The sequence below is a fragment of the Enhydra lutris genome, unplaced genomic scaffold, assembly GCF_002288905.1.
Source record: "Enhydra lutris kenyoni isolate GAN:26980312 unplaced genomic scaffold, ASM228890v2 scaffoldscaffold12, whole genome shotgun sequence".
Taxonomy (NCBI): Eukaryota; Metazoa; Chordata; class Mammalia; order Carnivora; family Mustelidae; genus Enhydra; species Enhydra lutris.
The window spans coordinates 47,098,388-47,113,496 of NW_019154096.1; the positions used below are offsets into that span (position 1 = coordinate 47,098,388).

General features: G+C 45.6%; 1 protein-coding gene across 1 annotated transcript in view; it reads left to right on the forward strand.

Annotated features, from left to right (window-relative positions):
- The window catches only part of LOC111144918 (phosphodiesterase 6C), a 47,634-nt gene that overhangs the window by 14,276 nt on the left and 18,249 nt on the right, over positions 1-15,109 (forward strand). Inside the window, exons 8-14 of the mRNA XM_022499523.1 lie at positions 773-820; positions 4,670-4,819; positions 5,405-5,548; positions 6,834-6,902; positions 11,669-11,815; positions 12,055-12,162; positions 12,555-12,664. Coding sequence (XP_022355231.1) covers positions 773-820; positions 4,670-4,819; positions 5,405-5,548; positions 6,834-6,902; positions 11,669-11,815; positions 12,055-12,162; positions 12,555-12,664 — 776 coding nt within the window. The remainder of the gene's footprint in view (positions 1-772; positions 821-4,669; positions 4,820-5,404; positions 5,549-6,833; positions 6,903-11,668; positions 11,816-12,054; positions 12,163-12,554; positions 12,665-15,109) is intronic.

The window sequence follows — 15,109 nt, forward strand, 5'->3', positions numbered from 1 at the left end:
AACATTTTACTGAGATGTTTGTGGATATGATCTGACATACAGATAATTAAAAATTACCAAGAATGGAATGTTTCTTGTCCTTGTGGTTGAAAGCAGTAGTTTCTGAATTCAGTACTTCCCATGACATCTCAGTGACTACTTACCTTGTACCTCAATCTGCCTGGCTGCTTCCTCCTCCCTTAGCCACCTGCCTGCAACTCAGGTCCCACATCAGAAGGAAAGAAAGGAAGAAGGAAAGAAAGAAAGGGAGAGAGAGGAAGGAAGGAAGGGAGGGAGGGAGGAAGGGAGGAAGGGAGGGAGAAAGGGAAAGAGAGAGAAAGAAAGGAAAAGAAAGAAAGAGAGAGAAAGAAAGAAAGAGATGAAGGGAAGGAGGGAGGGAGGGAGATAGGGAGGGAGGGAGGGAAACAGAGTCTTCCCGGCATCACTACCACACCTGCCCCAGCAGAACAGTCCTCTGCTCAGCTTCCTCCTCTCCTCTCAGCTTCCTCTCCTCTCCTCTCCAAATTGTTTAGAATTTGGAAGAAGAATCCTGAGAGACTGGGAATAAGAAAGAGCAACGATTGTGCTAAATGTCATACAATGATTTAATTAGACCCTCAATGTGTTGTTAGTGAGTTTGGCCCAGCCAAGTTTGGTGTGAATAATTTACCTGCGAGCCATGTAGAGCTGTGGAGAAAACCCTCCTCCGTTGCATTCTTTCTTACGTGGGCTTTGTGGGTTCATGGTTCCGCCACATGATGTTTTAGGTCTCTCATGTCCTCTTGCTTTACAGATATGTAACATGCTGAATGCCCCTGCAGACGAATACTTCACATTTCAGGTAACTTTGCCCTCAGCTAGGCCTCACCCAGGAGCGCTGCTCCCCGCCCCCCATCCCTGGAGTCTGCCTTGGGGTTAGGTGGCCTTCAAGGCTTCTGTCCCATTCACCCTGGCTGGGCCAGTGCCACCAAATAGCAGATTCTTCAGGGAAGGGAGAAGAGGTGAGAGAAGGAGGGGGATGAGAGAAGGAGACAGGAAGCTTATCACCCCAGCAACAGGGGGTAGGAGGATGTGGTCTCTGCCACTTCTCCATTCTACCCACTCCTGGTCGCCCAGGGCTTCGAGCAGTGCCTGGCACATCACAGGCGCACATCAGAGTGTTTTTCGGCTGAGTGATTAGCTGTATGCCTACTACCACCTGGATTCAACCCTTTGGTGGTTTTCCCAGGCCCTTCCCTGCAGTTTACTGGGAAAGAAAATCTATTTGTTGGGTCCTTGGGGGTCTCTCCTGCTGTCAGACTCTTGGTTTTATCTTTCCTCCTGCAACATCCAGGGATCCCCCTCCCCACCGGTCCTCTCCAACCCTCCCCACTACTCTGCAACTGTGGGGGAGAAGCTGGCGTGTGTCCCTGCAGCCTCTCCTTTTCTGCCTTCTGGCCTGTGTTTAGTGTCCTGTTTTAACAAACATCCAGTTAGAGCCCGGGTTCCAGTCAGGAATAGAGACAGCCCTCCCCGTGGGGCCATCGGTCCTGGCTTCCTGTCTCACACAGACACACACACAGAGCCCCATCTCCGCCTGATGGAGATGCCAGCCTCCTAGGGCCTGAGGACTGGATGAGAAGCAGCGTCCCAAGCTGGGCAGGCAAACCTAGGCGCACTTGCCTAGTTTCCTGGAAGGTTTCCCTCCGATCTCCCCACTCATCCCGCTGCTCACCCACATGGAAAACACACAAACACCATATGGCGCATTTGCTCCAGCTCCCCACCCTTCGCAGCCACAGCCTCACGGTGGCCACACTGTGCTGGTCCTGACCCTGACCTTTACGGCAGTTGGGTGCCAGAAAAGTGTGTGCAGGAAGGAACAAAAGGGGACAAGCGCTTTCTAAAGTGTCTGACCTTCAGCAGCTATTGTCTGACTGGGGAGGGAAGGGAGCTGACCCAGGGGACCCGGGGCTGTGCTCTGAGGTTTGAGGGCAGCCACACATGGCTCTGATGGCCCTGGCTGCCAGGAGGCTGCAGACCTGCCTGAGTAAACCTCCAGCCCATAGGAATTTCCCAGCTCTCCAAGAAACACCAGTGTGGTGCCCGTGAACATGGGCTTCTCGGGTCTCTGGCGGTGGCGGGGGTGGGGGGTGGTGACTGTGCAATGGCTGCTGGGCTGGGAAGTCCACAGTCACCAGAGCACAGGGCTGCTTCCCGTGGGCCACTCCAGCTGCTGGCTGAGCGTTGTGGGGATACTGAGGCAGATGCATTGCTGGGAGACCCCAGCTCCTCCCACCACAACATTGGCCCCAGGAACCCCCCCAACAGCCCTGTGAACTCTGACAACGGCATCTTGGTCTAAGATACTGCTCCCCCCACCCCGCCCGTCCTTAGCCCGGGTGAGGACTGAATCTTGATGGTGTTCTCGGCTTCCTCGGGCCTCCTCCCAGCTTCCTCAGGGACATCGCCCCTGGGGATCATTCCACAGAGCAGATTCGGGATAGGGTTGCCGCCCCTCCAGGTCTCCAGCTCTCTCTTCACCTTCCCACTATCTCTCCACCTGCTCATACCCCACTTCTATTCTCACTAGACCCTTTTGTACCTGGGAAGTTTAATGGAAAAACGACTGATTCCAAGTGAACTATGGTCACAGCAAACCTGCAAAGGCAAAGTTCTCAAACTGTGTTCCTCAGGCGACCTGGTGGATTAGCTTTCTATTGCTGCTGTAACAAATTACCACTCACGCACAGCTACATTATCTTATGGTTCTGGAGTCAGAAGTCCAAGAATGGGTCACGCTAGGCTAAAATCAGGGTGTTGGCAAGACTGTGTTCCTTTCTAGAGGCAGTAGGGGAGAACCCATCTCCTCATCTTTTCTAGTTTCTAGAAGCTACCTGCATTCCTTGGGTCATGGCCCCCTGCCATCTTCAAAGCCAGCAATGACATCATCCCTGACCTTGCTTCTGTTGTCTTCTTCATCGATTCTAATTCTCTCTTTTCTACTTTTAAGGACCCTTATAATTACTTTGGGTCCACCTGCAAAATCCAGGATAATTTCCCTGTCTTAAGGGCAGCTGGTGAGCAGCCCTAATTTCATGTGCTGCTTTAATGCCCCTTTGCCATGAAAAGTAACATATCCACAAGCTCTAGGATTTGGATGTAGACACCTGCAGGGTGTTCCTTGAAGTGGATAAAGGGGTTCTTCCTTTAAGCCAATTGAAGTGGTCTTCCATTCACAGGAAAAAAAAATAACACATAGAATTTTCTCAGTTTTAAGTTTTCATCCTATTAATTTTTCTTAAATCTTTAGTTCCTTCTCGCACTTTTCTGTCAGCAAGCTCTAACTAACTTAACAACAACAAAATACATGAACATGCCCAGGCAACAAAAGAATATTTACCGAAAACTGAGAAACAGTCACTAAAACTTGTTTTGGAAGCTTTTAAAAATATACAGGGTGCTTATGGTTGTGAAGGCATTTTGTACACAGGTAATATACTCTCTGCAATTGCTTTTGTCCCTAGTCTATCTGGCAGTGTACGTAGAGAAACAGTTCACAGTATTTTCTTAGGATAAAGACTTTGAGAAACACTGTGTGATTTTTTTCCCCAAAACTTTTACCATCAAGACACATAAGTTGAGGTTTGATTTCCATCTGCTTTTCATTGCAAGTCCAGAGACGAACCTCTGACTAAAAGCCGCTGTTTACCGAGCACCTGTCACATGCCTGGCCCTGTCCCGTCACTTGTGCAGAGCTCAACAGTGTGTGAGACACTCTTCGGCAGGATTAGACTATAGCCTCACAGACAAAAATCAACAACTCCGAAGCATGTGGAAATTGTCTAACTGCTAAGTTGTGTGCCCCAGGCACTAAGCGCTGATTGAGTTCTGAAAAAGAGAAGTTCCATATGGGTCAGAAAGGTGAGAGAAGGTTTCATGGGAGAGGCAAGACAGGCTGGGTCTCGATGGATGTTCACTAAATGGAGCAGCCCCCAAAGCAGAAGACTGTTTTGAGAGATCAGGCAGGAAAACAGAAACCACACTAGGTATTTCAACAGAGAGAATTTAATATGAGGAATTAGCTAAACAGGTGTTGGGGAACAGAAAAAGTGACCAGGGAATAAGGAGGTAACACAGACGTAAGTGCTAGGGGGGGCAAAGAAAAGAGGTTAAGGTCATCACAATGCAGGTGCTTGGTTCTAGTACACTGAATCACATGTGCTAGAACATGTTTACGGCATTCTAGTCCTGGCCATGTTCTGATACAGTGTGGAATTGTGCAGCTGACAGAGATACTAGATTATTCTTTCTTTAAAGGTAGCCTAGTTTGGGGGGATGGTGGTGAGAGGGTAGCTCAGGGAAGACTTGGGGTGCTGTGTTAGTTCTGTATCTTGCTTCTGGGCAGGGTGCACATGGCTACACATGTGATGAATTTGCACAGAAAAGCACACACACGTACACACACGCACGCATGCACAAGTAAGTACACACCCATCTAGTGAAATCTGAGTGAGATCCAGGGCTTGTATCAATCTTTATTTCCTGGATTTGGTAGTGTGCTACAGTTACACAAGGTGTTCCCACTGGAGAAACTGGGAGAAGGGTGCATAGCACTTCTTTGTACGTTTCTTTTGCAACATCCTGTGAATCTATAGTTATTTCAAAATTGAAAGTCGAAGCATAATCTGAATGTCTTTATTGTTTGTAGAAAGGACCTGTAGATGAAACGGGTTGGGTCATTAAAAATGTCTTATCCCTGCCTATTGTCAATAAGAAAGAAGATATTGTGGGAGTAGCTACATTTTATAACAGAAAAGATGGAAAACCTTTCGATGAGTATGATGAACACATTACTGAGGTAAGTGCGATTATAAAATAATGGAGGTAAATGAAATTCATGAAACAATGGAGGCAGCGTCATTATTTGTTACTCTGGAGGGATGTTGTTGAAGGGCAATTAAGGCATGAGTCACACATGGTTGTGGTCAGTATGTGCCCATTGTGTCATTTCCATTTCCTGACATCTGTAGACTGCAACATTTTCTTCCTGAGATTGAACTCTGGCTTAATCAAAATTCTTTAAGATATGAGGAAATCAGGAAGAAGGTTTCTATCTCCTTTCCCCACCCCTTCTATTCCTTGTCATTCTTGCTATCTACCCCAATCCTCTGAGTTTCAGACTGTGCTTTATTCTACTGTGTATTTGAAATTCCTCTCCTCTAATAAAGTATTTATGGGGCATGGTGCATTTTGAAAAGCAAGGGCTTAGCCAGTTTTATTGTCTGGGGCTGATTATTAGTATGTTTTTTTTTTCTTTGATTGAAATAAGAAGCTGGGTTGTTGATGGTGGGAAGGAGATTGATTGATAGAAAAGATGCCAATGGTTGCCTCCAAAACAAGTTTTCAATTTGTAGAGAATTGAATCACATTTTATCCATTTCAGACTCTCACACAATTTCTTGGATGGTCTCTTTTAAATACTGACACCTATGATAAAATGAATAAGCTAGAAAACAGAAAGGATATAGCTCAGGAAATGCTCATGAGTCAGACCAAAGCCACTCCCGATGAAATCAAGTCCATTCTGGTAAGTGGGGAATTCGGTTCTGCGGACATTTGGCTGCATCTAAGCGCAGCTTCTGGAATTTGTTTAATTACCTAGAGGTCTGACAAATGAGGGTAGGTTTAGTCCTGGGCTAAGGAGGAGGAGACAAAGAAGGAAGTTTGGGGGAGGACCTGGGTGCCCAGCAGACACAGAGCCTTATTAGATGTCTCAGCTGCTTGGCTGGAATTGGACTCTGCTTAAAATATTTAAAAAAAATTTTTTAAAAAACAGTTCATGGATCAGTAGGAGCTAGAGGAGTGGCAGCTAGATTCAAGTGTGTTAGTGAGGAAAAAATATTTCCAGGAAGGGAAATGTACCAGTCAGCTATTACCACATAATGCTGCATAACAAATATGTCAGTGGTATATGACAACAAACACCTATTTCCTCCTTAGGCATTGGTAGGTTGACCAGGCTTCAACTGATTCTTAGTTGGGCTTGGCTCTAAGCTGTGGGTTTGGTTTGCTCTATGCATATATCATTCTTCTTGACCAGCAGCTACCTGAGAAGTGTTCCTCTTATGGTAATGTCAGAAATGTGAGAGAGTAAGCCCAAGTGTGCAAGTTCATTTCAAGTCTTCACTCAATGTCACATTCACTCAAAGTCTCATTGGCCAAATGTGACCAAGACCAATATCATGGATGATGGGGAAGCAAGTGGATATTTACTAACAATGTTCTAATCACCACCACATGAAGGGAAGATATCACACACCCACTATCTTTATTCCTTTTATTTCCCTAGTTTTTGGAGTGTGTGTAGGTGCAGTTTTCTTGGGTGTTTTTTTTTTTCTTTTTTTCTCATTTTGGTTTTGCTGAGTGGTTTGAAAGTTGAGAGAAATTTTACTTGACAATTTGAGATGTTAAAAATAATAAAATCTAGGGAGGATGAAGGGAAATTATTATTAACTCATAGAAAACAAAAGAGAAAATAAAAGAACTCATAGAAAAACAAATTTTTCTCTCTTTCTTGCCTACATACAAACAACCTACATTTCTCTCTCTGTCTCTCAGACAGTCACTGTTACATTTTACATTTGGGGGGAAGAAAGAAATCAATTATATTAGGGTTTTTGTTTGTTTGTTTGTTTGTTTTTAGGAAATTCTTCATAATTATACTACAGGTCTTCTTTGTATCCAGAATACATCTTTGCATAGAACTCATTACAGCATATTTTAAATACATTTAAACCAATTTTAAGAGTAGAGGAATCAGATAGAAATTTACTTTATAGGAATCTCACACCCCGAATCCTTTTACATTTTAGAAAATTAAAGAGAAGTTAAATACAGATGTAATTGAAGACTGTGAAGAAAAACAACTTATCACAATTTTGGTAAGTGTTTCACTTCTATCCTTTACATCTTTTAAATAAAATATATTAGGATACATGTTCTCATTTCTCAAGTAAGTGTTGACTTTCCTCTTCTCTGCCATCTTTAAAGGCTAAAAAGAAAAGAGATTTCTTATAAAGAGTGATCTTCTGGTTCTCTGCATTTCTTCCTCCTTGTCTCCTACAGTCCAATACACAAAGATAATTTAGAATCAGAAACCAGATTTCTGAGATGTCTGGGTGGCTCAGTTGGTTAAGCGGCTGCGTTCGGCTCAGGTCATGATCCTAGGGTCCTGGGATTGAGTCCCGCATCGGGCTCCTTGCTCAGTGGAAAGTCTGTTTCTCCCTCTGTCTGCTGCTCCCCCTGCTTGTGTTCTCTCTCTCTCTCTTTCTGACAAATAAATAAATAAAATCTTAAAAAAAAAAAAGAAAAAAGGGGGGTGCCTGAGTGGCTCAGTGGGTTAAGACTCTGTCTTCAGCTCAGGTCATGATCTCAGGGTCCTGAGATCGAGTCCTGCATCAGGCTCTCTGCTTAGCAGGGAGCCTGCTCCCCCCACTGCCTATTTGTGATTTCTCTCTCTCTGTCAAATAAATAAATAAATAAAATCTTTAAAAAAAAAGAAAAAGAAAAAGAAAAAAGAAAGAAACCAGACTTCCACATAAGGAAACACAGGCACAGACTCTAAGGATATCATGGCCTTATTTATTTTAATAGTTTTGGATTGCACTGTAATCACCCCAGAAGACATGACAAAAATCACAGTAGAATGTTAGACCCTCTGAGGCACAACTGTCTTCTGCCAGGTCTGGTTTCTTCCTTCTGGAACTTGGAGGAATTTGATTCTTTCCTATGGTTGCCATTGGGCCACCCCTATCATGTCCGGTTGCAATAACTTCTCTTCTTGTCATTAATACTATATTTGATTCTAGGTAGTTTTGCCCTAAACTTCTTTGCCATAGACATTTTTGCTGCAAGCATTTCAGGGCAAGCATTTTTGCTGCATAACTGATTGGTTTGTAAGGCAATCTTGCTGTAAAATAAAAAATAATAGTTCTTAGATTACGTAAACCTAAAAGAAATTTTAGTGAAAAAAGAAAGTGTGATTGCAAAGGAAGAGATAAATCAAGAAGTAAATATATATATACATATGTATGTGTGTATATATATATATATCTTATGTATGCATATAATATATATATACACACACATACATATTACTCTGAATGAAAGACTTCAAAGACAAGTGCACAGAATAAAATCAGTTATTTGCACCGTGTTGCCATGAATCTACCCTATACGTTTAAAATTTATTCAAATATTTTTTATTTTGCAGTAAAGTCTCTTTCATTTTGTTATTCATTTTTTGGTGTGTTTCATTACATCCTTTTAAATTAATTTTTAAGTAGGCTCCATGCCTAACTTGGAGCCCAACACGATTCTCATGATCCTGAGATCAAGACCTGAGCTGAGCTCAAGATTAGGAAGCTTACCTGACTAAGGTGTCCCTCATTACACTCTTTTTAATGAATGTCCCTCTCTTATTTTTTGTGATTTTATTTTTTACGGCAAAAATTGCCTTGTAGCTAATTAGTTATGTGGCAAAAATGTTGGCAACGAAAATGCTTGCAATGAAAATGTAATCGTAAGTGGAGATCATAATTTTGGGGGAACCTTTCTGAAATATTTGTTTGAGTTCCTAAGTTTTATGCAGTAATGATTTAGGATGAGCCTAGAGCAGATTTTATATTCAAACAGGTGTTTCTTCGTAAAGCTATTGGTTCTTTACCCATTTTATTGCTTCTCCAACATAAGGTCCTTTGTCCTCTAACTGGAGAACTAGCGACCTTCTACAATGTCATGGATGCCAATGGCAGCTTTGCTTTACAAGGAGGACTGAGGTAGCCTGCACCAATGCAGGCAAAGGAGGCGAGGCAAGTCCTCCCCCTGCCTTCCTTCCCTCCTCTCCAGGACACATCAGGAGGCCCTGCACCTCGCAATTACACCGTGGACCCAGAGAGGACTTCCCAGAGAAGGACCTCGGTCACCCATCCTTAATTCTGTGTTTTTCCTTCAGTCAGTAGTTAGCGAGGCACACTCTACCATCCGGAGCACAAAAGGTAGTAATGGTCTGGTCAAGAAGTCGCGTTCCTTTTTTTTTTAAAAGATTTTATTTATTTATTTATTTGGCAGACAGAGATCACAAGTAGGCAGAGAAGCAGGCAGAGAGAGGGGGAAGCAGGCTCCCCGCTGAGCAGGGAGCCCGATGTGGGGCTTGATCCCAGGACCCTGAGATCATGACCTGAGCCGAAGGCAGAGGTTTTAACCACTGAGCCACCCAGGCGCCCCAAGAAGCCGTGTTCCCTAAGGATAAAATACAGGCAATCACACTGCCCTGCAGGGATGAGTTTCCAGAGCGTGAGCACCAAAGGCGCAGGGGAGGCCAAGGGCCTGTTTCTACTCGCGGATGATGGTAGAACACAAGATGGGAGCTGTGGCAAGAAGGCTGAGGGGAAAGCAGGATTTGTCTGGGCAGAGGGTGAAGCTGGGGCCTGCTCAGGTGCCCAGGGGATCCTTCTGGGAGTAGATGGAGTGAGCCAGCCTTGAAAGGTGCCATCAGAGCTGCTCCCAACTGCCCTCATCCCAGCTTAGCAGGGAGAAGACTGGCCGTTGGGTGCCCAGAGTTCCTACTTATTAGACCAACCAAACCAACCAAACGCCTTTATTTTTTATCGACCCTCTGTACCACATATTGTAAAATAGCTGTTCTCCAAATTCTTTAATTTTTGTCCTAAACTACTTTGATTGGTTTGCCTGTTACTGCAAATGAGACCTGGGGGTCATTCTTCTGAGAACTTCTTCCTTGGATTCTTGCTAAAATGCACACTTACACTTTAGTGTGACCGAGCCTTTAAAGCATTAAAATCATTTTCACATCCTATCTTCACTCTATAAATTGTAGGGCTGAGACAACCTCCAGCAGGGAGTCTGTGTGGCCCGGGGTACTCCCCACCATACCGCTTTAACCTTCTCTACTCTGATTTTTAAAAGATGTGCTTATTGTCTGCCTCTCCCCACAAGAATGCATGTTTCAGGGCCAGTGACAGTGTCTGCTTTCGTCATCCATAATGCCTACAACACAGATAGAAACCAATAAATGTCTATTGAATGAATAAATGATGAATGCGTAAGAGGAAAAGAAGAACCTACATGGGCAAGGAACCTGGGAGTGTTTGGACAGAGAAAGAAGGTGACAAGAAGGAGTAACGAAGGACATAGGCAGGTTCTATGAGAAACGGAGAAAGGGTTTTTGTGAGCTGAATCTTCATTAATTCTCTGTGAGGCAGGCAGATAAGATTAGCATTGCTTTTCAATTAAGACGGCAAAGACAAAATTGTTACTATTGTTGTTCATGTTTCACAGATGAGAACACTACGGCTTGTGCAGTCTGGGAGATATAGCTAAACTGAACCCAGAACTAAAGGCTAGTCTCTTGGCTCTAAACCATTGCTTTGGAGGGCAAAAAAAATCATGTCTGCCTGATGTGACCAGTCTGAGACTAGCCCGGGTGAGAAGGCATCACAGGGCTCTGGGAGACCTGGGGAAGGGAGAGAAGGGCGAGGGGGAGAGATCAATCCAGACTGAGGGCTTAAGGGATGAGAAATCATAATTTTGCTTAAAACAGCCATCTACCATTTGGTATTGAAATTTGTGTAAAATAGAGCATGAACTATTCCTCCTGGGAAACCATAACTTGCTGAGCAACATGGCCTTAGCACAGTGTGCAGGACTTAGGACTGGCTCAGTAAATACCCCTTGGACCGAATTGCTCCTGCGTGCTTCTGGTGGACCCATGTCACTCTTCCTAGCTTCTTTCTCCCTCCTGGAGCTTCCTCTCCTCCCATGGGATGGTCTCCTCCCCGCCTTCCACCAAACCAGCTGAGTCCACACATCCTTCCAGAATCTCTCTCCCTCTAATTCCCCCTGCAGCCTGCCTTCAATCTCTACCCCCAGCCTTGGGCCCGGGATGTTGTTACACTCTGTGAGTATTCTAAGCTCTCACCTTTCAATGATCTATATTAGAAATATTAGAAATATTTCAATGAGCTAAGTTCCTTAAGGGCACGATCCCTATTTTTATTTCCCTGGCCATGTCAGTCGTCACGGGCCAAGTTCACTGTTTTATCCATAGTCCTTGATCTAACAAGGTGTGGGGTGAATGAGGCGTCATTCATCCCACAGACGTTTCCCAAGCCCCTCCCTGGCACAGGCCTGCGGACACCGGGAGCCGCGGCAAATAAGACACGCGCGATCCCACGTGGCAGAGCCCGCAGTCTGCGAGCAGGTAAAGAGCAGATAAGAATGAATGAAGTGATCGTTCACTGTTCGCCAAGTATTTCTGAAAGAGGAGAAGAGAGAAATCGAATCCTGAAAATGGACCAGGCTGCTGCAACAAGACCTTTTCTTTAGCATCAGAAAAAGAGAACGGCCGCTGGAGATGGATTCAGAATTGAATTCCATCGCTCAGAAAGTTTCTTAATAGAGCCAAGTCTCAGCGTCACCCTCTGGAAACTGGGGACAATGGTGTAGGCTTGTTGGGGGATCACACACGGCCTCTGCATGGCCCTGGGGTCAGGTGCACAGAGGCTCGGGGGGCTGCACATGGTCCCCTTTCATGGTAATTCTGCTTTACACCCCATGTGAAATAGGGGAGAGCAGGGTGGGGCGGGGGAGGCAGGTGATCCGAAGCAGTCTGCCCTTGTCTCCGCAGAAAGAGGACCTACCAGACCCACAGGCGGTGGACCTGTACGAGTTCCGTTTCAGCGATTTCCCCATCACAGAGCACGAGCTGATTAAGTGTGGGCTGCGGCTGTTTTTTGAAATCAACGTGGTGGAGAAATTCAAAGTACCCGTCGAGGTCAGATAGCATGTAATTGAAAGGAAGGTGTGATGCCATTGCTGCCCTTGCCTGTGTTTCCCGTGGTTCAAAAGATTAACTTCCGTTTGGGTTTTCAATGATTATTAACTTTGTAAATATATCAGCTTGAGCCCTGCAAACAGGACCAACCTATCTTTTTAGATAAGATGGTCACAGACCTTCTGATCTTTAGAATTCGATTCCAAAGTCTGAACAGAGCTGTCTTGTTTGGGCGGCAGGTTCTGACCAGGTGGATGTACACGGTGAGGAAAGGGTACCGCTCCATCACCTACCACAACTGGCGGCACGGCTTCAACGTGGGGCAGACCATGTTCACTCTGCTCATGGTAGGTACAGAGAGCTGCGAACCGCGGGAAACCTGCACATTTCCCTTGTGAGCACGATGACAAGCGGCTGTGGTCCATGGTTTTAGATCAGTAATTTTGGATCCTATAAGCCCCAAATGCCCCTGTAGATGATGCCAGGCAACATGGGTATCTCTGGGCACGTGGTTGGATGAGTACCGTGGCATTCACATACTCATGGCCTTATTGGAAACAGACAGGAACCTGCTGGGTTTTGTAATTGCTGGGAATGAGCTGCAGTACCCGAGATGTAAAGCCGATTTGCTCTACAAACCGGGCAGGCCATCTTCTCCTTTGCAGGCAGGCCTCAGTGCGCCCGCTCAGAGGTGTATATGTCTAAGTAAATATATATGTATACATATGTGTGTTTTTAGACAGGAAGACTGAAGAAATACTATACGGATCTTGAAGCCTTCGCCATGCTCGCAGCTGCCTTCTGCCACGACATTGACCACCGAGGCACCAATAATTTGTATCAGATGAAGTAAGTGACGAGTACTGGTGATGTTTGAAGCCATCTTGGGGGAGAAGAGAACTTGTCTCTTAGCCTGTCAGCTCTTCTCCATCATGTTCAGGAATCTCAGGGTCATGTTCTGTTCCTTCAGAGCCTCAGCCCTCATGATAATGTCTGCTCTTTCTCCCTGGATGTTTGCAGCCTGCAGCCCCCGTCCCCTATGGTTTTCATTTCCAGACGTGCTCTGCCTTATTCATAAATACTGTCACTCCTCCTCTCTTCAAGTGCTTAGTCAGAGTATGGAATTCATATATGAAAGTGCACCAGGCTTGGGCTTACACGCACACACACTTGTGGAACACCCCCAACCAGAGGGCGTTCTTTCCTGGGCTCACTCCCCTTCCCTCCCCTCCCGAGCTCTCCTACAGCTGGCTTGGCACCTTATCCTCGCTGCCACCTTCCCCTCCTGCCCCAGCCAAGGGCAACAATGAAGGTGCAGTTTCTCAGCTCAGACAGATGTGGGCTCACTGGGTTCACAAGTGATTTACACTTTGTAAGCCTCAGCTTCCTCATCTGAAAAGTAAGAATTGTAGCAATGGTACCTAACAGGTAAGATCCTTGTAAAAATCAAATGAGATCATGCATATAAAGCATTCCACTCCTGGTAGCCTCCGGACAGTAAATAAACACTAAGTATTATTATGATGTCACTGACACTCTTCAAAATTCATCAGCAATGCCCGTGGCCAGCTGAGCTCCTTGATCATGGCTTTTAAGCTGCTCTGTCTGACTTAGACACACTGTATCCTCATCTCTGACATACTACCTACCCCTCTCCGGAGGCACCAGGCATTTAGAGAGAAGTCTGGGTTTGTGGGGTCCAACCACTTCCTGGTTGGGGGAGCTTGGGGAAGTCACTTGGTCTATTTGAGATTCCACAGAACCACAGAAGGGGCACAATATCTGCCTCTCAAAGACTGTTAGGGGACTCAAATGAAATTACATGTATTTGAAACTACACAGGAGGTGCTCCCAAAAAATCTACTCAGTGAATGAAAAGCACCCTGTGAGTGGTGATGTCAGTCTCACCTTCCGCAACTCCAGCTATGGGGCTTTGTCTTGAAAAGAGGATTGGCTCTGTGGCTTCGGGCAAGGGACGGATTTCCCTCCAGAGATCCCCGTGCACGCGGGCCATTCTGCACTCCTGCATGCCAGTGTCCTGACAGTGGCTGGGTTCCCTTCCTCTCCTCTGAGCACTGGTGTGGTAGCCACCTCAGATCTACTGAGTAGCCAGGGTGTGCTGCCCCGTGCTGAGAACTTGGCACTCATCGCCTCTTTGAATTCTCCTAGCGCTCCTACATGGGTGCTCCTATCACCTCCCTCTTTTACTGAGGAAGAAACAAGCTCAGAAAGGCAAAGTCCATCTTGCCAAATTGGATGTGGCATCTGGCCTCCAGGAAGGATGCAGCAGGTCTCTGCTTTGGCTGGGCGTGGGGTCTGTGTGGGTGCCCCCATCCATCTGCAGGGGGGCACGCTGAATGTCTCCTGCCATTTCTCTCTGTAGACTGGACGGCAGGAATATGAGGTGGTGGAAAGACTGGGACCTGTGTATGGGTTTCCTCGCTGCAGGCACCTTAGCATGGGTGTCTTTGGTCCTGGCAGCTCTGCTATGCCACCATGATCAAACACAGCCTTGCTGCATGCTGTCCTTCAATTGTGATGCTCACTGAGGCTCTTCATATCCCCATTGTTCTGGAAGAATTGCTTAGGAGTCCACAGAGCTATGGAGACATGATATTGGCATGTTCTTGAGAAGGTGGAATGAAACACGATTATTACTCTCACATTGATGGTGACAAATCAGCTTGCCATGGAGGGTGACATGAAGCAGAAGGGATCACAGATGACTCTGCTTCTTGTCTGGACCTTGTGCGCATGGTCTGATTTCTTGTCTCTAGAATGTCTGGCCCCCTTGGTTCTGGTTTCCACCCTCATTTATTAGCCTTATAGACTAACCTCTGACAATGCCTTAAAAACCTTGCCATTTTCAGATTTCTGTCGTTACCTCCAGTTCTCCTACTCCCTTTGGTTCCTTCACTTTTCCAGCCAGTTTGTTTTCTGCTTCACTCATCTCTAAGCTTACTGATTTCTTTATCCCTTTCACCCCTTTTCCTTGTTTAGTTTTTCAGCCATCTTGTCTTTCTGCCTCTTTTCTCTCCTCCGTCTTCTCCCTGAAGAAATGCAGTTACTGGGACAAAATATGAGGAATGTTAAAATTTATCTTATCCCCCATCCAACACAGGCCTCTCCTCAACTGCCTTCCTCCCGACGTCCTCGAGTCCATATCTGGCTTTTCCCATAATGGCCCACAGGACACACCGTTCTACTCTTAGATGATTCTGATGGTTGGATGTTCTTCATGATACTGAACTGAAATTGGTCTCCCAATCACATCTGTTTGTCCTGTTCAGGTTT